Source organism: Anastrepha obliqua, chromosome 4 (genome assembly GCF_027943255.1).
Source record: "Anastrepha obliqua isolate idAnaObli1 chromosome 4, idAnaObli1_1.0, whole genome shotgun sequence".
NCBI lineage: Eukaryota > Metazoa > Arthropoda > Insecta > Diptera > Tephritidae > Anastrepha > Anastrepha obliqua.
The window spans coordinates 11,334,146-11,358,429 of NC_072895.1; the positions used below are offsets into that span (position 1 = coordinate 11,334,146).

The window sequence follows — 24,284 nt, forward strand, 5'->3', positions numbered from 1 at the left end:
TTTTGGTGATAACCATTTACTCCGTTGTACTCGTTTCGCTCTCTTGGATCATATCGCACGGTATTTTATTTCTGCAACAGTGGTTCTCCTGACCGTCAATCTTGTAATTCCCTCTTCCATTTCAAAACAGTGCCAGCCTAATAGAAATAGAAGTGAACTAAATTATTTTAAAAGAGCAAAAATATCTGCACGTGTGTTTTATATACATATTTATGTATGTATATACATACACATATTAAGTAATATAGTATAAATGAAAACTCAGTGTTGTAATCTTTCATATCGCTTATCTGTAATAAGATACGATTAACGCAAATAACCAACCATCTCTTCCTACCAGTAGCAGAGAGACCATCAAACAGAGTGTTAACAGGTGGAGGGGCACAATGTTTGTGGTGTTTTCTGTTAATTCAATTAATTGGTATTAAGTTAGTTAGCTAAATAAATTATTTGGGCAAACCGCTGTTTTCAAAGCCAAAAATTAGGTAAGTGAAATATTTTTATAAGTGCATAGACGTACGATACGGCGCGGCGATTGTCTCGAAGGAGTTAATTGAAAGGACAACTAGAGATTCAGACAGAAACGTGTTGAATATAGCGTTGGCTAGTGATTTAGCAGAGAGTGTAAAGAAGAGTCACTGGACTTTTTTTTTTGTTGCTTGTAATTGTGCGAATGAGGAGAAATGGCCTGTTGGTTACCTGTAGAACTCAGCCGAAATGATTGGTTCGTGTTTTAAGTGCTACTCAAGAAAGTGTTTCTGAATATAATTTTATATTCGTGTAAATATACTACTATATAAAAATATTATTAAGGTGATGGCCTAGCCGCTAATGCTTTTAAAATCATTGTGATTGTAATTCATTACTTTTCCAATTTTTAAATAAAAAAAAAAAAAATATTAGTACAGCGCATGCAATCATGAAATATGTTTCGAGCCAAGCTCTGATTTGTGTTGTGTATGGTGCAACCTTTGTTGTTAAGCTAGTTTTATGTAGCCCTTTTACGGCGTCAATGTACTCGAAGGCCTGTAATTGCCTGCCTGGTGATGAACGCTGGTGGAAATAACTTTTTCTTTCATTTTGATATTTTATATCCGCATATTGAAATTTGAAAGCATGTTCATAATAAAATTTTACTTCCAGATAATTCGCCCATAATAAGTTAATTAGTTTGATAAGCTGAGTTGAGTGCAAATTGAACTTTGATAGCTAACGCAGAAAAGCCAAAAACATACATATTTTGTTGCTTAGCTACCATAAAAGCCTTAACTTTACGGCGATATCTATGTATTAACACTAGACGCCATCGATTCGCCACTTCCCTACTTGATATCTCTGGGCTCTGCTCAGTTGAGAAACAAATGGCAACAACAAAGTTATCGAGCAAAATTCGCCGCTAGCGAGTACGGTTATACCTCATAAAACTGGTATAACTCACAAAAACCTTGCTTCTCATGACGGTTTTTTTGTAATTTATGTAGTCATAGTTCTTTTTTTCTATGCAAATTTTTCAATCAATGGCCTCAAATGTGTAAACAAACATCAGCTGTTGCCGTATCCAGTTAAAGAGAAAAACCGTGTTGCCTTGCAAAATAGCTAAAGTTTAGCGCCCCCTTAAGCTCCCAGCTATGCACTTTAAACTTAATTTCAATCATAACTTCAATTAAGTAAACTCCGTTTAACTACAGCGCGTACTCAAACCGAAAAACCGGGCCTAATTTAAGGGGTTAGGGGTACGCCCGAAAAAATTATGATTTTCAATAATTTTTTTTTGCTAGTCAATTGCTTTGTTTTACAAAAATAAAAACATAGCTTTAATACATCATGTTTCAACTTAAAAAAAAATTTCAAAAAAACATGAATAATTGTAAAAGTTATCGCTGTTTGTATGGATTCCGTTTCTCCAGAAGTCCCTTGCGGTGATCATCTCAAGTCTTTGGACATTCATTTAAAATCAATCGGACAAGAGAAATTAGTTTTATTAATAGGTAACTTGTGCTTCGAGAAAAAAAACGAAAAATTAATTGTTAAATAAAATCGAAATTTTTGAAAAAAAAGATTTTCTAGAAAAAAAACCGACAATTAATTGTTAAAAAAATTGAAATTTTTGAAAAAAAAAGATTTTCGGGAAAAAACACCGACAATTAATTATTAAAAAAATCGGAATTTAAAAAAAAAAAAGATGTTCGAGAAAAAAACCGACAATTAATTGTTAAAAAAAATCGAAATTTTTGGAAAAAAAATCCTGCGATCAAGCACGAGTTTTTTATTTTATTTTTTTCCAAGCAGTATAAATTTTATTGAAATCTACCTAGCGGTTTTTAAGTTACAGTGATCACCAGTTCAAAAACCATAGTTTTGAGAAAAACGCCTTCAAAGTTTTGCTATCTGCTCCGGAACATCCGAGCGCCCCTTGTTAATTGTTGAATAACTCGAAAAATATTTATCGAATTCACTTCAAATTTTCACGCAATATTTTTAAGATATTATACTTTAAGAAAATGCAAGAAAAAAATCAAATTTTTTGAAAATTCTGATTACCCCTAACCCCTTAAAATAGCCTAACTGCAGTATTTTCGTACCCTACAGCACGCTCCTAAAATTTTGCTTCAAAAAATAATTACATTTCATTATTTTCCACAGCAATGGGCACCAAAAAGCTGGAACTCCGCAACCAGAATTTTGAGCAGAAGCAACATGAATACGAGTGGTATTGGGCACCAGTCTACTGCGCTGTCTGGTTTGCCATTTTCTACATCGCTGTCGTTCCTAGTTTCTACAATTATGCGCAAACAATCCTTATACAAGATGAAAATCACCACCCCGATGAGTTTATAGGTGAACGCGCCGAGTTGCAACTATCGACATTGGCGCATATTGGCGTCAAACTTATTGGTACCATTGAAAATGAAATTTTGGCGGTCAATTTTTTGCTCGGCGAAATTGAAAAAGTCAAAGCACAAGCACGTCTTGATCTCTACGACATTGAAGTTGAAGTGCAATATTCCTCGGGAAATTTCGAATTATGGGGCATGGCCGCCAGTTACCACAATGTCTCCAATGTAGTGGTGAAATTGACGCCAAGGAATGTGACAACCTCAGCATATTTGCTAGTGAATGCCCACTACGATTCCGAAGTGCACTCGCCAGCAGCGGGCGATGATGGAGTGATGATTGTGATCATGCTGGAAACTCTCCGAGTAATTTCGAGCTCAGAGAAACCGCTTTTGCATCCCATAGTGTTCCTGTTCAATGGTGCTGAAGAAGGTAACATGCTGGCGTCGCATGGCTTCATCACACGTCACAAATGGTCGCAGTATTGCAAGTGAGTCACCCTGTTTACTGTGATTTTCGTTATACATGAATATAAATAAAAATATATAAAATATAAAATCTTTACATAAAAACAATGCCCGTTTCAGAGCAGTCATCAATCTGGACTCGGCCGGTTCAGGTGGACGCGAAATACTCTTTCAATCGGGACCCAATCACCCGTGGCTCGTGAAGTACTACAAGCAAAGCGTGCCACGCCCCTTTGCCACCACAATCGCCGAGGAATTGTTCCAAAACAATTTCATACCCTCGGACACAGATTTTCGTATATTCCGCGATCATGGCAAGCTTCCAGGTCTGGATATGGCACACTCGCTGAATGGCTACGTCTATCACACCAAGTACGATACCTATGCAAATCTCGAGCGACGCACCTGCCAGACAACTGGTGAGAATGTGCTGGCACTAACGTGGGCGTTGGCCAATGCGCCAGAACTGGAGAGCCCTGAGGTATAAAGATGCGTTTCAAATATTCAGAGCACCTAACATATATACTGAAATTATTATAAAGGGTGATGCCTTTTGATCAGCACGATAATTGTCAAGTTAAGGCAATTTACTTATTTATTTTTTAATTTCAATTATTTTTCATAAAATATAATTTGTAAATTGTTATACCGCGATAATCCAAGTTTCATATTAGTACAAGATTCATAAAAATTCGACAAATTTTCGTTGAAATTTCAATATTTTTAAATAATAGGTCTATGAATAAGTTCGTGCGGTTTTTTTTTCGAAATTTGAATTTCGGATCATTCCCATGGCTTTTAAACGTTTGGAAATGGTTGATTGATCAACTCCCAAAGTTTTTGCAACCTCTTCTTGCGTTTGAGCCGGATCTTGATCGAGCAATTCCTCCAATTCGGTATCCATGAACTTTGGCGGCGCGGCCAAAATCACCACTTTTAAAGCGTGCAAACCACTTCTGGCACGTTCGCTCAGCTAGAGCATGCTCACCATAAACTTCCACCAAGATACGATGACTTTCGGCTGCTTTTTTCTTCATATTAAAGAATTCCCCGCAAAAACACATTATTTGGCACGAAATTCGACATTTTCAAGTGTGGTAAAAATATTGTTGTTTACGCTTCAAATAAAAAACTTATACTGACGTTTGTGCCTTACGACAGTAGCTCTCCAATGAATGTTTGGAAATGTGGATCGATGGAATAATAATCAAGTTACGCCATCTGTTGTAAAACCGCACGAACTTATCCATATACCTATTAGAATAAAAAAATTGCGTACGCAGCTTTATAGCCCATTAAATTTTAGTATAACAAAGTGCAAATTTTAAGTCGCTAAAAATTTTCGTTAATTTTTGATAATTTTTTCTTACCCTGAAGATGTTTTCCATTTTCTCCGTATGAAAAAATATTTGGGTGGGAATAAATGATCAAAAATCAACGTGAATCTTGAGCTGCTTCAAACATTCATTTTATTTTTTAAATAAAATTTAATGGGCTTTGAAATTGCGCACCCACATTTTTTTTTAATTCTAATTAATAAGTTTGGGAATTTGATAAAACTTTGTCGATTTTTTTATAATTATTGCGCAAAGTTCAAGCTTGAATTATTATGACCTTTGTTACAGAACTACTCAATTTTTATTATTTTTTTTTTTTTGTTGGGACAAACTGGCAAGAATAATACTCAGGTAACATTAATTCCTTTGTACTGCACTCGGACTCCCTTTTTAATTTTCTTTAAATCTACCCAACCTCCGAAGAAATCTGAGTAGATCTTATCAAGGAGCCAAGGAGCCCAGATGGTCGCTTCTTAACACATCAGTGCCAAAGACCGACCTCAAGCCTGATTCGAGCGAAGACCGAGCAGACGCACAGAAAGTACAAGTAGTCCGCTGTCTCATCCTCCTCTCCACAAGCTGGGCAGAGTGCACTGTCTGAGATGCCTACCTTTTCCATCTGCTTCGCTCATAGACCAATCGGCTACCCAAAGTCCCTTCTAATTAATGACAGGAAATCTGCGACAATCTGTCGGACATGACAGATAACATCAGTTTTGTCCATCTGCAGCCTCTGTCAACCTGCCAAGTTCGCTTGTGGATTGAAGTAACCCGTTTGCTAACCGTGGCTTTGATGGCTGAAGAAGGAAGTGGCAGAACGAGGTCCGGCAAAGAAGTTGGCCTCAGAGTCCATCCTAGCTAAAGAGTGGGAGGTCTTGTTACCCACGATACCTATGTGTCCCGTGACCCATGTTAGCATCACAACTCAACTACCCTTGAAGGGGTTGGAGGGCTGTCTAAGACCATGGGCGCAGCTTTGCTGTAGCTGCAGACACATACAGATCTGCCTCTCCGCCTGTTTTCCCCAATAAAGTTCATTGGTTCTTGAACAACATACATAAATACATATTTGCTCCTTCTGCTCCCTAGTGAAGTATAGAGCCACAACCGATTCATGAAGGTCTTCGCTGTTGTTCAGCGTGACGCAATTTTGCGATAATACTTCTTGCCATATTACAAACATCTGATCACCCTTTCGGAGGTGTGGTCTTCTACCGTTGGCGCACAAAAGGTACAGTTCGGATCGTTTACGTGCTTAAACCTATATAGGTAGGATTTAAAGCACCCATGTCCAGTCAGTACTTGGATCAGATAAAAGTCTAACTATCCATGTTTTCTGTTAAGCCATTTGGAGTTGATGGCAATCAAGAGGTACGTACAGAGCCCGTTGGGGACGAGCTCCATACCTTGTACGCATACTACACTCTCTTCCTTCCCTACGTGTAGTCAGCCCCGCTGGACCAGCTTTGTTTTTGTAAACTTTAGCGCACTTATTTGCCATTGACCTGATTCGAAGTAGTCCCGCAATAACCATAATGAGGGCACTCTTTCGGTACACAGATTCCATACACCTTACATATGAGCTGTAGTTTGTGGCTTTCGCCCATGTTGGAGGTTCATACAGCAAAATCGATGAAGCAACGTTGTTAAGTAGCCTCCTTCGGTTTGGACTAGGACCTCTGGTGTTCATCATTATGTATTTTAGCGCCGTTACTGCCGTGGACGGGTGCTCTTTGTATTTATGCGTATGACCTTGGTTTTAGTGTTGAAATGATTCGAGTTTTCGTGCCTCGGCGCAATCGAGGTCGTTTGAGGATCAACGAAGACCCCATGTGATGCCTCTCTGATTAGCTAGAGCCTGTCCTAAGATGACATCGCTTTTTGTTTTTTGTTTTCCTTGTTCACTCCTCTCGGGAGCATAGGGCCTCGACAAGACTCTTCTATCGTACACGGTTCTGTGTTGAGTTTTTACACCGTCCCATGATATCTCGGCATCTGCTGATTCGCGCAGCATCGATCTTCTCCAAGTGATTTTGGTCGACCGCGACCTCTGCTCCCTTGTGGGTTCCAGTCCAGTTACATTCTCGTGATGCTATCTGGTGGTTTCCTCAATGTGTGACCTATCCATCGCCACTTTCTGCATCTCATTTGCCTAAGGATGGGTTCCTCGTTCGTTAATCTCCACAGTGCGTCGTTACTGATGGTGTTTGGCCAGAATATTATTCAGATGATGCGGAGACATTTTTTGACGAAAGATTGTAGCCTATGTGTGATGGTATTGGAGACCACACATGTTTCACTTTCATACAACAATACGCACCTCGCGCATGAGCCAAATATTCGTAGTTTAGTGCGCCTGGAGATTTGCGCCCGAGTACCGCCCTTGCTTTGTTTAGCCTGCAGTTGACATCTTCATCTGCTCCACCATCTGCCGTGATGATACAGCCGAGGTAGCAGAAGCTTTCGACGGGTCCGGGCATCCGTCAACCAATATCTGCTTACTATGGGGCTAATTATTTCTTCGGGAATGCCTTTACATCGGAGCGCGGCCCAATTAGCGTCGAGTCGAAGAGTGGCGAATGCCTTGGCAAAATCAAAAACTTATTAAATAAGGCGGTGTCCAATATTCCATTCCTTGCGTCTCTATTTGAGAAAAAAAATGATTGAACTAATAAATAAATAGTCAAAAGTAATCAGCCTACGTATTTTATAATAATTTCGAGTGTTGTACCATATTTCCTAACAAAAACTGACGTTGCATGCGTAGGACTATTCCGAGGGCCACACTGTTTTCTATGACTACCTCGGTTGGTTTATTATCTGCTACACCGAAGATGCTGGCATCGTTATTAATATCACCACTTCAGTTTGCGCTATCGTCGCCATTTTCGTATCGGTTTGGCTCATGTCACGCGACGATGATGCGGATGCAGCCAAGCGCGTTTTCATCCGTTTCCTTGCCATACTTGCGGTGCAAATTGTAACAATTCTGGTAGCTGTAGCTCTGCCACTCCTAATTGCGCTAGCTATAACAGGTATAGATGCATCCGAGTGTTGGTACTCGGAGTCATGGCTGCTCTTTGGCCTCTACTTTTGTCCCACGTTCTTTGCAATGGGCTTGCTGCCGGCGCTGTACATACGCTGGACTCAAGAGGGGGTGAGTACGGAGCAACAAATAATAAATGTAATATGCATTTATACTTGAAAAAAAAAAACAATATTATAATCCATCTCAAAATGTCCACCACCTGCAGACCAACATGCGTCGGGATGACACTTTAGCCTGTTTCATGCATTCGCACTGCCTCATTTTGGTTTGCATTTGCCTGACTATGACTGGACTCAGCATACGTTCCGCCTTCTTTCCGATGATCGCCATTTTCTTCTACACAATATCGGTCATAGTGACGACCATGAACCGTCTATGGGGAAGGAGTAAGTTGTTAAGCCTATAAAAATAAAAATATCAGCCTTTTCTTAGTATTCGATTTTTTGCAGAATATTTATACCTGCCCATTCACCTGCTGTGCCAGCTGCTGCCGTACTGGTTCTATACCTACATCACATTTATATTCCTGAAAATGTTGATACCAATGCAGGGACGCGATGGACCGGAGAGTCAGCCAGACTTGCTGATTGGTGTCTTGTGTGCCATAATGGGCGTACATTTTGCGGGATTCATTGTAAGTACTACATCTCGCCTTAAAAAGTTAATTAGAGTCTCGCTCAGAAGGAAGTCACCTCCGAACACAAAAATTATGGAGAGATCTAGAACGGCCCTAGAATAATATTTGTAATCACTCAAAAACTGTCCAGAAATCGTGGCTGAGATACTGCCCCGAATGGAAAAGGCTTGAACTTATGTAGGCAAGAGGATGTAGCGGTGTTCAGAGGAACAAATATGCTGACGAATTGCCAAACCGCGAATCTGTAGGTAAACCAATGCGAACAAAACCAATCATATACACAGGGTCCGGCTCTCGAAGTGTGACCAATTAAAAAGGTCATAAATTTAGTTTGGAAAATTACTTTTATTCCATTCAAAGGAAAAAATGTGTGAAAATAATACAAAATTAAGAACTAATTTACTTATGCTCGATATGACCACTTTTCGCCTTGAATATGGCCTTGAGACGGTCCCCAAACGAATCGCAAGCTGCTCGAATGTGACTTGCAGGTATTTTGGCCCACTCGCGGATAATACCTTTTTTCAGCCCCTCAAGACTGGTGAACCTTTTAGTTCGGAATTTTTCTTCTCCTAAATGACCCAAAGAAACTAAACCATCGGATACGCGTCTGGTGAATTTGACAGCCATTGTATGGACATTATGAAGTTCGGAACGTCGTTTTTTAACTATTCTTAGTTCACTCGAGCTTTGTGCCGACGGTGCCGAGCCTTGTTGAAACGCCCATGGCCTGCCACTGAAATTTTTGTCTGCCCACAGCTTCAAAGTAACCTCCAGAATACTTTCCCGATAATATTTTGCATTTAGGCGTCAAGGCAGGCTCGATGAAAACGGCTGGAGAGCGCCCATCAACGGTTACAGCGGCCCAAACCATTACCTGTGGCGGGTGCTGCCTCCTGGTGGCCAATCGATGACTCAAATTCTCGTATGAACGGTCGGTCAAATAAACCCTATTGTCTTGGGAGTTTACGAATTGCTCAATTTGAAAAATTTTATCCTCAGAAATCAATGTTCGGAAATTGACTGCTTTCGGCCAAGCCAAGAAATTCCTTCGCTCTCTCAAGTCAGACTTTTTGCCGCTTTGGTGTGAGGTCATGCGACTTTTGAATCTTGTAAGACTTGAATTTGAGATCATCTTTCAGTATCCGGCGGATGCTACTGTCAGATATTTTCAGTTCTTAGCATAATTTTGGCAGTTTTGGACGAGGTTGAGTGTTCCCAAATCAATTGCGTTTCCAGAGCTAGCTCCTCATTCAGTTGCGTTTTCAGAACGGTGAGTGATGGGCAAATGTCTGATGTGCTCAATTTCGGCAAGCAAAACAGCTGCCTTATTGAGCTCATAGCAAGCTCTCTCATTTCATTCTTTCATTAGTGAACTGCCCATTTTCGCAAAGTTCATTCATTTTGGAACTGCATTGATGGACATATTTCGAGTTAGTCCAAGGAGCCATAATTGCTTTAATAGGCGCTTGACTATCATTGGTAATGTTTTTTCGAGTAAAAACGTTAGGAGTTAATTCCATAGCCAATTCAGTTGACTTTCTTGCGGCATAGTTTTGAGCTTGATTACAATAATTAGGGAATCTGAAACACTTTTTGAGATATATTTCGGTCCGCCTTTTGGGCGCATTAGTAAAGCAATTGTATGAATGATATATGGTCTAGATCTTTCTGCCATCCATTTTTCTTCATAATGACGCTAGGCTTTTAGCTCATGGAATTACGTATTCTAACCGTGCGGTTGAATCCAGAATGTTGCTGTGGTCAGAAAACCTCTATGAGAATTGTCTTATCACAGATCTTTTGGCTGAGTCTTTTACTACTACTTTGATTGGGTGCCAGTTGAGAATTCTTTCTATTGTAATTCTGCTGTTGGAGTTGTGCTCATAGCATTTTCCTGCAATCCCTTGCACGCTTTTCAATCTTTTAACGCAACTCACTTTATCGCACGCCGTTCACCATACTAGCGATCCCCAGAACATTATTAGTCTAATGACCGCCCATTAAATCCATATCCATTCCTGCTCAGAGCGATATTAGGTTGAAGGAAATTGGCCTCTGGAGGCAACTTCCTGTAGGACATGGTAGCATCTTAAAGCAGATCTCTGTTTCCTTCTCTGTACTTTGTACAGATCTCTCCATCCACAAACTGGGCTTTGAGGTTATACTAGGGATATCTTTTCGAGCAGGCAAGATTGGAAGGAGGGGAGAGGTGGCACTGATATAGGTACCTCTGTTTTCACTGATGGATCCAAGATGGAAGCTGGAGTGGGAGCGGGGGTTTTCTCTAAATCAGCCAATATTTCAGTACCCTTTAAACTGGAAACGCAGAGGTCTTCGCTATCCTGCAAGCGTGCAAAACACTTAAGGATCGCTGTTGGGAGGGAGACATTAATATTTTTTCCGTTAGTCAAGCTGCGATCAAGGCCCTGTCATCACCGTATTTTGCAGCTCTCTTCTGGTTAACTTCTGTAAGGCGGAACTCAAACGTCTCGAACGTTCAGGAAACATTTCCCTTATCTGGGTTCCTGGGCACAGGGATACAGAGGCGAAATGAAATTGCCGATAAGCTTACCAAGAAGGGGTCGACAGAATCGGTTTTACTTGTCCCCTTCTCGGACATCGGTGTCCTCTTGACCGTTGTTAAAGGGAAACTGCATAATTTCTTTCTCAAAACAGCGCAAGGCAGATGAAGGTCTGTTGTTGTTGTTGTTGTAGCAGTAACTTTGCCCCGTCAGTGTAGTGTAATCACCGGTCGTCTTCGTCTAGCTCATCTAACGTTAGGCCCATTAAACGAGCTGTTTCGACAGGTTGGGTCCTGAGGGGGAGGGGTGTTAGATGAGTGGGTTTGATGGGGCATGTGAAAAGGTGGTTAGTGTCGTGCGGGGTGCCTTCACATGCCGGACATATCTTTAATATGTCGGAGTCGATTCTGGATAAGTAGGAGATTAACCTGCTTCAGTACCTAGAGCGTAGTTGTGCCAAGGTTACGTGGGACTCTCGGGGAAATTGGAGCGCTTCGTCTCCGATGGGTGGTGGTTGGTCTCCGATGAGAAGGTGGTAAGGGTCTCCCGATGAATGTCTATACACTGTCCGATCCAGTAGTTGTCGGTCTGCTGATGGTCTGTCTCATCGCGTGCTATTTCAAAAACACTATGGCCTCAATACGATAGAAACAGGACGCTTAAAATGATGGGAATTCCCCGCCATTCAATTTGCAAAGTCATTGCGGTGTTTACTGGTCTCTGGGTGATCGGTAGCCATGTGGAGAAGCTTGGAATTCCGTACAGCCCCTATTGCAGAAGCTATGGGGATCCTGCAGAGAAAGAGACTGTTGATCAGTTTCTATGCAAATGTTCGGCTCTGGCGGCTAGGCGCTTGAGATACCTTAGCGTGCCCTTTGAGGATGAGTTGAAGAAATTCTCCGGCCTAAATCCCTTTTCCCTCCTCCACTACATCAACAGTACTGGATGGCTGAAGATGGTTTTCTCTTCCCTAAATATTTTTTTTTCGCAGATAGTGGTCCACATTATGGTATCAAAACGGCACGTAAGTGCTACTTGAAGTGTACTTGTAGTACTCTTGCCATCTAATCTAGCTACCTAATGACCGCCGCGTATATCCAATGCCTCTTACCAAACAAAATTTTATCGGAAACTTGATTGCATTTATTTATTTTTAATATTTTTGATATTTCTGTTTTTTTTTGTGTTTTTGAAAAATTCTTTCAATTTCCGTATTAATTTTCCTTATTTCTTTGTTCACAGTTACCTGTCTTGCATAAGTTTCGCAAATCCAAACCTTTTATCAGTCTTTTTGGCGTAATATGTTTGGTATTCATTATGTTGGCTTGTCTGCCCGTTGGATTTCCCTATAAGAAGGATGTGGCCATGCAGAGGGTTTACGTTTTGGTAAGTAAATGAAACCACGTACCTGAGACTAAACATAAATAGGAAACGGACTTGGAAATCAAACATCTTAGAATGAGTTAGGAAAGCGTGTCTAGCTTTTCATGCCTGTAAGAGAGCTTTAGGTAAGACCTGGGAAATTAAACCTAAGGTTGCTCATTGTCTTTATACTGCTGTCGTCAGACCCATTCTTCTATACGGAAATGTTGTCCGGTGGTGTGCTATGCGCAAAAAAACCTATTCCAATTCATTGAATAAGGTGCAGAGATCAGCGGAATTAGAAATATGTGGCGTCATGAAAACCACGCCATCCATGGATCTAGATCTCTTCTGCAAATACTCAGCGGCCTTTTCCGCTTTAGGACTCATAGCGAGCTCACAATGGAAGACTGTCACACATGAACATTCAACCATCCTGGATTCTTATACGGATATACCCAGTGATTGCCGTTATCATCCTCTGCTTTGAAAGGAATTTCTCAATGAAAATCTCTTCTAGACTGGAATGGCTTGAAGAAGATCCATCACCCAACACACCCGTTAAAACCTACACCGACGGATTTAAAATGGGCACTGGTGTAGGATCAGGGTTATATTGCGAAGAGCTTTCTATCATTGAATCCTTTAAACTACCGGTTCACTGTAGTGTTTTTCAAGCGGAAATAAACCCTATTCATGAAGCCTAAAAATGGTTAGAGATAAACAGAATCTCATCAACAGATATCTGCATTCTATCAGACAGCCAAGCTGCCTTACGGCCGCTGGATCCATTCCAAATAACATCAAGCAGTGTCTTACATTGTCGCCAATCTCTTAATGAGATGGCCAAACAATATTGTATTATCTTATGCTGGGTTCCGGGCTATAGAGATATACGAGGGAACTGTAGGGCTGATCAACTTGTAGGAGGTACCTGTAGATACCTGTGTGCCACACATAAGTAATTTTATGGGGGTAACTCTCGCAACTTGTACGCTTCTTGTTATGAACGAACTAATCAGTTCTGTAAATCAATGATGGGTTAGTGCGAACATCTGTGAAATTGCGAGGCATGGCTAAAGCTATATCTAGGAATGTTCAAAAATATTATAAAATTGAGTAGACTTCAAATTAGGTCCTTAGTAGGGGCCATCACAGGACATTGTCTCATAGGAAATCACCCAAGGAGATTAGGCGTTTACATGCATGATTTCTGTCATAGCTGCAGGAATGAGAAGGAGTTGGAAACAATTCAACACCTTTTTTGCACATGCTCGGATCTAGCCAGATGCAGGAACCGATATTTAAGATCCTACTTCTGAATGAATATAGATAATCTATACACTTTAGATATCAACAACCTTTTACGCTATGTCGAAAGCTCAGAATGGTTCAATCTGGAAGGGGAAATGTGGTCCAGCCCCTGCGGCTCCGTACGGACCCATTTTCATGATCCAAGTGGCATCGCTGTCTCTATGTGCGATGCGGCTGCCAAACCTAACCTAATCTAAGTAAATCATTTTTATTTTTAAGTAGATTTTTTTAATTTGGTTTTTAGTAGATTAAAGTGTACACAAATCCAACAAAACCTTGAAATCTTTCATCTCCAGGCAGAAAGTAAATCTAACTGAATTTTTTAAGTGAAACTTCTTAGGCGTCGATGGACGAGCGAGAATGGACAGTAAAATTTCGAGGCCATGCAACGTTTTGGGCACTTTCGTTCCGCGAGAGAGAAAAAAGATACAAAGTAGAGGAAAAGGAGAGAGAGAGAGCTATATCTTATGTATGTCTAAGATACACTTTAGACTATTTTTCCTGAGTTTTTCTTTGTGGTAGCAACCACACGCCTTGTGAGAAATAACACTGCCTACTTTTTGGCGCTTGTTTGTTGGTGCAAACTTGTAGGAAATATATTTTTGTTGCCTACTTTTTGGCGTGATATTTCCTTGGTGCTTACTGTTTGGGCATTTTTTGGTCTTAATTTCTTGGCGTTTTTTTTGTGCCTACTTTTTGGCGCTTATTTCCGTTTCCTGGCTAATGCTTGTGCGTACTACAAAGTGCTATCCGTTCCGGCGTCGGATTTATTGGTATTGCCTTGCGGTAATTTGTGTCGTTGCTGCGGCCCTGGAATCGCTGCGTTTGTGCGGGTGTTAAACGCTCGGAGTAGTGCGCGTTGTTGCCACGGTTTGTGTCCGGCGTTTACCTACACCGGTCAACCCTTCTCCATTTTTTGTAAATTTTGTCTATTTATATTCTCTGCAAATGTTGTGAATTTATTTAGATATATATTCTTTCTCTCTCTCCCTCTCTCTCTCTCTCTCTCTCTCTCTCTCCCATTCTCTCTCGGGTCCCTCCCTCTTTCTTTGTCTGCCTTGAAAGTTTCACTTCTGTTATGTGTACTACGCTACACGCATTTTTATTTTCTTTTCTGTTTTCCATCCTTAAGCACACCTCTCGCACCTTCTACGATGAATATGGTTTTGTATACAAAAACGAATCAGGCTACTATCTTCAGCCAGTGGATGCACGCATTGACACATTGGAGAGTACAGTTCTTCAAACTGCCGAATCAGAGTCAACGGTTAAGGAATATTGTGACACTGAACTCTTTTGCGGATTGCCATTATACAATTCACGTTGGCTGAATTGGAAGTAAGTGGGCGTAAACTTCTTTCCTAGACAGACGCAGCGAAGCTGATGGCATTTTAAATATTAATAACTTAGCTCTCAAAAGTGATGTGCACTTGTATGAGTATATTTTGGATTTACCTTTAATTTCACAGAAACTCTTCACGCTGGATATTGGCAACAAGTCCGCGATTGCCTATACCTACGGAGCTTAAGCTAACGTCAAAAGTTTACGTAACCGCAACAAGAGTGCGTTATGGATTTAGTTTGAAATCTGCGGATCGCATTGTGGTGTATATCGAGCCTTATCCAAATACGAAAGTGATTGATTGGTCCTTTAATAAGACACCATTGAACGAGAATTACACAACACCCTATTTTATATATCATCTCTACTCGATGGATGAAAGACCAATGACATTTTGGATAGAAGTGGAGGTGAGTATCAATCGATGAATGGATAATTGAGAAATACTTAAAATGCACCATTACTTAATCTCCAGCGTGGCTCTGCAGACTATGAGGGTGCTACGCTACGTCTGGGCGTGGGCGTGCATTTTATGTACCACGAAGCTTACTACACCGATGAGTTTAAAGAGTTCTTGAATTCGTTCCCTGAATGGTCCTATGCCATACACTGGTTCGCCTCGTACGAAAGTCGCAGTTTTTAGTGGTTTTGAATTTTTTTTTTTTAATTTAAATAAAAAAATATTTTATAATATTTATTATTGATTGGCTATTTGTGCAGTGGGACCTGAATAGATCTATTGTGCATATTTAATATTTTTAATATTTTTTTAAATAAAATAATATTTTTTCAAAACAATTTATTTAAATTTTTATTTCGCTGATAACTGCGTTTAGTGCAAATTTTAAAAACTAATACATCGAATAATAAATATTTTTTTACAAAATTAAAAAAATACAACAAAAGTCTTAGAAATATTGCTTATATAAATATATGTATATATCGGCGTTCTTACTTTCTTCTGTAAAATAATAAATTTCACAAAAGAAATTTTTAAATGTTTAAATGTGTTCACTTTGTTCGTTGGTTTACATTTCCTTAAAAAATATAGTTTATTCCAAACGTCATAGTAATTTTTATATTAAAGCTATGGCATCCATATAGAATAATAGTTTAGGATTTGATCAGGGTCATCTTCATCATCATCTAAATCAACATCATCATCAACATCATCATCATCTCCATATCCATCATCTTCACCTTCATCATCATCATCGTTTCAATTCAATTTTTTATAATCGCCAACTCTCGTAAGAACTCGTCCAAGCGCTGACTGTCGACCAGGCTGGGAATTCAGCTACGAAATCACGAAAGTCGTCGGTGTTGGAGATATCGTCGTGAATTTTATGGCCTATAACGCCAATGTCAAAAGTCGATCCTGACCAATCGGCGCTGTCATGCTGGATGAAGAACAAAAAAAATTAATAAGCAAAAATACTGGACGAACAACCAAAAAATAATAATTAGTAAAAATGTGAGAAGTTGACACAAATTATAATATATTTCAGCTACTAAGTAGACAAGCACTTGGGTAATTTGTGATGCTCAGAAACTCTGAAGTCCATCTGTTTAACTCTTTGAGATTTAAAGACTTAGAATAATGAGAAATGCTGGTAGTGCAAAAATCAGAAGGTACAGAGAGCGAAATTTACACTTGCAGAAATCAAATTTAGCCTGCCAGAATTGTTTAGCCGATGCATCGGAAGTGGAATCTTTATTTTTTGGTGCTTTTGGCTGCTTTGAGGTCTTAAAAAATGTTTCGAAATATTTGTTTTCTTATGTTAGGATGTTCAGACGCTTAACACTTACCTTCGCGGTATTTGTCAAAGCAGTTATACAACGAAATTCCATCAAATGCAAATTTTCAAATTGACTCGAAATTCCATAGACGTGAACCTTTTTGCGCGCTTACCAACCCCCATTGGAAGAAAGTTATCAACGACTGGGAGAAAACATGGGACTTATATGCCAATGTATTGAAAGTCCAGGACAGAGGCAGGCAAAACAATTTATCCCACCTTCCAGAACAGCATCAAGTAGGCTCACAAACCTGGATAAAAAGTCCTTACGACCTCTCACTGGATACTATGCGGGACAAAAAATTTCCGTAACCATTTCAGAAAACTAGGCATAGCAGAAACAGATATCTGCCGTTTTTGCGAGTTTTTGAATACCCAAAGCACATCCTTTGCAAGTTTATAGCTCCCGAAGAGCTAGCGAAGACTCATTAGCCTATGACTAGTCACCTATGTGGTGTGACTCGTAAGTCCATTGGTGATATGGAAGAAAAATCACAATAAATCCCATCGGAAATTCAGTGCTGCAGTGTACAATGGCCCAATAAAACAAACTAACCACATAAATAACTGTCAAAATACTATTTAGTATACTCGGAGCGAAACTTACAAGTCGCGTTAAAAATCAGTGGCTGGCGACTTTTGCATGCTAGCGCCACATGAAGAGACTACTTCTTTTGGACGATTTAAGCAAGCTAACTAAAGAACCCAGACATTGCTTCCAACCATTCTGTACCCAGACTACCGAGGTGTTTGAAACCCATTCTTCACTATGATCAGCATTCGCTTAGGAGGTGTTAAATGGATTTTGTCTCCTCTTCATCTATAAGTATACTAGTATTACTTCCAAATAAATCATTATGCACCTCTCAGTAAAGTCCAAGTTCTTCCAAGGTAGCAATCAAATTGAGCATGACACCCTGAGGAATATCCAAATGCTAGTTATCCAAATTGCCCCTTTGCTCCAAAATTGAAATTTGAAAAAGTCGAGGGATTGGAAACTCCTAAAATACTCAGGCTAAAAATCCCATTGTATTTAAAGCTCTGGAAAGTAAAAGCGTAGATAGTCAAGGAGGAAAGGAGAGAGTAACAGAAAGAAAGAAATATGATAGAATAGAAACATAGAGGTAGCTAGACCTGCGATAATTTTCCAGATTCTTTGGAATCTGTTTAATGTCATTGGTAAAGAAAATATCCGTCAAACTTCGTTGAATGCACTCTGGATTACTCCATTGCTCATATGATATCAAATTTCTTTCCAAATGAAACTATGAGTATAAGGTCGTTCTTAGGTCCCAAAAACAGTGGATACAGTGGATTCCTCATCAGGTTGGTATACTTGTCGCGGGGATGAGGTTTAAGTGGTAGTTTAACTCGCCTTTCATTCGGGCTAATTAACGAACCAAGAGGGAAGCTCCATATAGGGATTTGCTAACCGTCCATCCGCACAACGGCGGCCATTCAATCACCATGCGGAGATTACCATACCAACGTCACCCTGTTATTCCCTACCCCAGCATGGGATGCATGTCTTTTCCTTGCCCTTTCATCCAACTTAGAACTGGACAAATAATGATCCAGATTAGCCAACCTACACTTAGTTGCTATTCAATGATTTTCCTCAACTTGTGAGCGGTTGAGTCTCTGAATTGGGTTGAATAAATTCTGTCCCAGTCATTTTTCTCATGCACTCGTCAACTTTTTCGTACCCCGAAACAACATTATGTTCCAAAAACCTGTAAAAATAGACGATGTACTGTCAATGAGGTTGTTGAAGCTGTGACACTTTTCAATGCATTTCGAGGGCGCCGTTACTGAGCTAAAGGCCTTGATAGATGCCTAAATCTCCACGTTTAAAAGGAATGACTAAAAATTACTAAACATGCGTCGAATTTTATCTCAAATTCAAATATCTGAATATTTTTAAGTCTCTATTGTCAGTATTTTTCAAAACAGACTCAACACAAAATGTGTGAAAGCTTCGTTGAAATACTGTGAACGATGAGTGCTACTATACTCACAGCCAAGGAAATAACAGATTGAGCTCCTTATTTCCACCTACTAATCTACGGCTGCCAGCCTTGAAGTCCAACGTAGAATTTCTCTTGCCAACAAGTGCTTCTTCGGGCTAAGTAGCAACTGAGTAGTAAAGTTCTCTTTCGACGAACAAAACTAACACTCTACAAGGATCTCATCATGCCCGTCCTAACGTATCGAGCAGAAGCTGGGACTATGTCAACATCCAAGGAGGCATCCCTTGGAGTGTTTGAGAGAAAGATTCTGCGCAAGATTTTTGGACCTTTGCGCCCTAGTGATCGCGAGTACCAATTAGCTGTATGAGGTTTACGTCGACATAGTCATAACGCAGCGAATAAAGATCCCGTCTCCTTGGCTTGTCTGGCGTCCGAATGGATACAAACGCTCTGGTGGTAGCAGAAGAAGAGAAAGGCCTCCTCTGCGTTGAAAAGATCAGGTGGAGAAGGACTTGGCTTCACTTGGTATATCCAACTAGTCCAACGTAAGCGGTTATCGCAATGAAGAAAAATTGCCAGGCATACCCTAGTGACACGTTTATATTGCGAGCCGCTTGATCCAAGACGGACGTCTGCTGTAGCCGCCACTAACCTGTGGTTAGACGCTACTGGGTGGATTGTTTTTAGATTCGGTGCTCACTATCGAGCTTACCGCCGTCATCGCTCTGAGGATCACTGCACTTACGAAGCTCCTCATCGCAGCAAGATAACAATACCTTGAGGAGGAGTGAATGAATGTTGAAAGTTGCACAAGTTGCTTTCTGGATTTCTTGAGAAGTTTCACTTCTGTTCTATGGTTCAGCTTTGCTAAACTCGTCCAAAATCACATAAGCGGTTATCGCGTCGCTCAAAAAGAAGAATATACCGACACCGCAACTGAATGGGTAATGATAGAAAGGATTTTTTCTAATAGCAACGCTAGAGTAGTCCATTTTACGAGTACGTATTTTAATATATTGGGAGGTTGAATTAGTTTTAAAGGTGGCACACAGATGGCGCTATTTATCACTTTATCGCGTTGGCAATACTGAATATATATTCATGACAAAGCCTCATCCCTAGGCTTTGTTTATCAGTATCTGTCATTTCGCTGAAGTATAAACAACGCAGTGTTTTCGTGCTCCGGGTATGTCAACTTTCGTGCCGTCGAAACGCAATTTGCGGGAAGCTTTGCTTTTCTGCTTCAATTTGAAAAAAAAAATACAGCCCAAGCCCGTGAATTGCTGCAGGAGGCGTCGAACGGCGATTTTTTACGTGCGAATTGCTGATCGAGCGACAAAATCGGAAGGGTTTTTTGCATCGGGTGGTGACTGGCGACGAAAAATGGATCCACTACGATAACCCAAAACGCAAAAAATCATGGGGTTTGCCCGGCCACGCATCAACGTCGACGGCCAAGCAGAATATTCACGGCAAGAAAATCATGCTCTGCATTTGGTGGGATCAGGTCGGCGTCGTATATTTTGAGCTGCTCCAACCGGGCGAAACAATCACGGGGGATCGTTACCGACTGCAATTGATGCGTTTAAGCCGGGCATTGAAAGAAAAACGGCCGGAAACGGTAAAAAGGCACGACAAGGTTACTTTGCAACATGACAACGCTCGGCCGCATGTTGCTCAACCTGTCAAAAAATACCTTGGAACGCTTGGCTGGGAAGTGTTACCCCACCCGCCGTATAGTCCAGACATAGCTCCCTCCGATTATCATTTGTTCCGGCATATGAGTCTCGATTTGGCGGACCAGCGGTTCTCCTCGTACGAGGCTACCAAAATATGGGTTGAGTCATGGATAGCCAAGCAGCGGTCAGAATTTTGGAGAAACGGCATCCGGAAATTGCCCGAAAGATGGGCGAAAGTTTTAGCTAGCGATGGCCAATACTTCGAATAAAATATTTTGTACCGTTTTTTCACAATAAAGCCCCAAATCTTCGAAAAAAACCTTTAAAACTAATTCAACCTCCATAACTCAAAAATTTGTAGGGATCTCATTATGAAACTTGCAAAGTTTATTAAGCATAGTCAAGGCTATTAATAAAAAAATAAACAAAGCATCTGCAAGGGGTGTTTTTCAAAAATTACAACAAAAAATTACTACCTTAAAATTTTGAGCAAAAAAATATATTTTTTATGCCAATTTTTTTTTTATAAAAAAATAGTCTTGGCTATTAATAAAAAAATAAGCAAATCATCTGCAGGGGGTGTTTTGTAAAAATTACAACAAAAAATTTTTACCAAAAAATGTTGAGCACAAAAATTTATTTTTTCTTAATTTTTTTTTAATCTAAAATAATAGTCTTGGCTATTAATAAAAAAATAAGCAAATCATCAGCAGGGGTGGTTGGCAAAAATTATTACAATAAAAAATTATTACCAAAAAATTTTGAGCACAAAAATTTATTTATTCTCAAATTTTTTTTAATTTAAAAAAATAGTCTTGGCTATTAATAAAAAAATAAGCAAATCATCTGCTGAGGCTGTCTTTCAAAAAGCACAAGAAAAAATTATTAGCCAAAAATGTTAAGCAAAAAAATATATATTATTTTTTCTAAAAAAATTTTTTTTAAGTAAAAAAATAGTCTAGACTGTTAAAAAAAGAGGGAAATTATCTGCAGGGAGCGGTTTGCAAAAATTATATTACAACAAAAAATTACTACCCAAAAATGTTAAGCAAAAAACTATATTTTTTCTAAAAAGTATATTTTTTCTAAAACAATTGTTTTTTAAGTAAAAAAATAGTCTAGGCCATTAATAAAAAAATAAGCAAGTCATCTGCAGGGGTGTTTCACAAAAATTACAACAAAAAATTATTACCAAAAAATGTAGAGCACAAAAATTTATTTTTTCCCAAATATTTTTGTTTTTATTAAAAAAAATAGTCTTGGCTGTTAATAAAAAAATAAGCAAATCATCAGCAGAGGGTGTCTTTCAAAAAGTACAAGTAAAAATTACTACCCAAAAAGGTTGACCAAAAAATTTATTTTTTCTAGAAAATTTTTTTTTATAAATTTCTTTTTTAATAAAAAAATATTTTTTCTAAATTTTTTTTTTTTTAAGTCACAAACTAGTCTTGGCTATTAATACCGAAAAAACAAAGCATCTGAAGGGTGTTTTAAAAAATACAAAAATATCGTTACCCAAAAATTTTGAACAAACAAAATTTGTTTTCTTAAACATTTTTATACATTTTTGTTTTAATTTTTTTTTCTTTCTTTTGTTCTATTAACAATTTAAATTTCTTTTTTTTCTAATTTTTAATAAAACTTTATAAAAATGTTCAAATGAACTTCAGATATTTCACTATAAAAAACTATGCACCCAAATTTTCAACAATGAATAAATCTCAAAATTATTAAATGTTTTCAAAAATTTTCAGTTTACTTCGAATTATAGTCAAGTCTACAAATAAGCCAATTCTTAGAAGAGTTGACGACAATAGCCAAAATACTTGGATCACTTCATATGGAAACGCTCCAATGCACAAGGTTCGAACACCTGAAAATTTTGAAAATAGTTGTTTGGTTAACGTCTGGACTAATAGATCATACAAGACCCCTGTTTGGTAGTACTCCTCCGCGCCAAGTAAAAATGGATTTAAGTACAGTTCAAGCAAAGAGTAGAGGACATAAAAACATTTTTAAAAGAAAAGTGTATAATTTAATTGCGAGAAACGGGGAGGCTCTTCAGAACGTTTTCATGCGCTTAGTGAGAGCTACAAGACCAGCGGGCCTCAATATAAATTAAGAAAAGACAAGTGCATGACACGATCCTTTCCTTATAGTCACATCAGTATCGGAAGTTACGTTTTTGACTTCATGCAAGAGTTTAAATACTTAGGTGTCGTATTCAGCATAAATGAGGATACGTTCTTATCTACACAAGACCGTATTCAGGCAGCTAACAGAGCATACTATACTTTGGCCATATCAAACTTATGAAGTCTTCATTGATATCAAAGGAACAAAACTATAATAAGACCGGTTCTCACTTAAGGCTGTGAAACATAGGTCCTTAAAGTTAATGACGTAAATTTACTGATGTGATTTGAAAGAAAAATTCTTAGAAGAATATTCCGCACTATACAATTAGAAGACGATACGGTACGGCATAACTACGAGCTCCGTTTTTTAATCGCCGGTGGAAATGAAACGCGGTTTATTAAGTCCCAAAGATTGTGGTGGTATGGACACGTTTTAAGAATGAGCAGCGAAAGAACGACCAAAAAAGAATTTGAAGCAAATCCTGAAGGAGCAAAAAGGAGACGTCGGCCAAGGAGACGATGGTTGCTAGACTTAAAAGACGATATACGAAAGATGAAAATCTCACAACATAGAGCGAAAGCAGACTCTCGAGAAAGATGGAGACGCTTTGTAGAGGAGGCTATGGTCACCCCGGACTGTAACTCCAAGTTGATGATGTATTATTTATTCTCAAGGACCAACTGCTTGCGCTCGCTGCTACTTTTTCTGCTTTTTGTGTAACGCTTTTTTAGGATTTCTAAAAAAAATATAATATAAAGTAGTTGCATTCATTATTTTTATTTACCTCAAATTCCAAATGAAATCGGAACGGCGCCGGATCCAAAGCATATGAAAGATATATAAAGTATGGCGCCTCGAAGTTATCCTTAATTGGCGTACGATCGAATGACCAATCCACCAGCTTAGTGTCATTCATGGGATCTATGAAAACGCTCATGTGATCAGGACCAGAAATCTCTAGACTTATAATCAGATTCGTCAATGATATCCGTTCTTTGCTCAGGATGCTCATCTGCGGCCAACCATCTGCTCTAGGTGCTGGACCATCAATCCAAAAACTCTGGCCACTAAGGAAATTAAACATACAATAGTAAGTTAGAAGATACGATCCGAAAGAAGTATTCGCTTTTTAGTGCTTACCGCCAGCCCAACCAGCGCGTACTATAGATTGGATAGCCGCACATCAATTCCGTGTCACAACTCACGCCCAGCCTGCTGGATTTGGTTAGATTCATATTCTCGAACAAGTAATCGACAGAGTGGGGATGACGATCAACAGGCACGACATAGTAGCCAGAATCGTTGTAGCGGACCGACATCGCAGAATCGCCATCGTGAAAGGTGCGCGTCGTGTGCTAGAAAACAAAAACATGGAGCCATAAAAAAAAAAAATTTAAGGTATGCCTACGCGTCTTGATTCCAACTACTTACGGCAACATAGAAACGCTGTGGTACATCGCGCTCCCGATAGGGAAAGCCAACCGGAGTAGCGGCTAATATAATGAATATCAAGCAAATCACACCGAACGTAGAGATGATGGTCTTCGATTTGCGGAACAGGCATAAAAGTGGCACCTGTGTACAAATATGAGTGTTTAGAGAGTTTTTCTTCAAATTTAGTTAAACCTGTAATACCAAGAAGGGCGCCAAAAGCAAGCACGCAAACACTGTAAATCCACCAATCATAAGCTCGGGATTTGTATTAGCGCCGTCACGGCCCTGCATCGGTATAAAAATAACATAGAAAGCATAGGCGCAGTAAGAGTAGAAGAGAAAGGGCAGTATCTGACAGACTGTGTGTGGTATGAGCCAGAGGAAAGCTGTAAGAA

General features: G+C 39.4%; 2 protein-coding genes across 2 annotated transcripts in view; one reads left to right on the forward strand and one right to left on the reverse strand.

Annotated features, from left to right (window-relative positions):
* The first annotated feature begins 346 nt into the window (after positions 1-346).
* On the forward strand, positions 347-15,533 carry LOC129244976 (endoplasmic reticulum metallopeptidase 1). The gene is made up of 10 exons (XM_054882908.1): positions 347-485; positions 2,644-3,325; positions 3,423-3,783; positions 7,407-7,796; positions 7,894-8,074; positions 8,138-8,322; positions 12,093-12,236; positions 14,659-14,864; positions 14,996-15,278; positions 15,344-15,533. The coding sequence occupies exons 2-10, from the start codon at positions 2,646-2,648 to the stop codon at positions 15,509-15,511; spliced, it is 2,598 nt and encodes an 865-aa protein (XP_054738883.1). The 5' UTR covers positions 347-485; positions 2,644-2,645; the 3' UTR covers positions 15,512-15,533.
* Positions 15,534-15,886: 353 nt separating this feature from the next.
* Positions 15,887-24,284, reverse strand: part of LOC129244968 (endoplasmic reticulum metallopeptidase 1) — a 68,377-nt gene continuing 59,979 nt past the window's right edge. The window contains exons 7-11 of the mRNA XM_054882899.1: positions 24,091-24,275; positions 23,887-24,030; positions 23,596-23,810; positions 23,240-23,522; positions 15,887-16,268 (exon numbers count right to left, since the gene is read on the reverse strand). Coding sequence (XP_054738874.1) covers positions 16,101-16,268; positions 23,240-23,522; positions 23,596-23,810; positions 23,887-24,030; positions 24,091-24,275 — 995 coding nt within the window. The 3' untranslated portion in view covers positions 15,887-16,100. The remainder of the gene's footprint in view (positions 16,269-23,239; positions 23,523-23,595; positions 23,811-23,886; positions 24,031-24,090; positions 24,276-24,284) is intronic.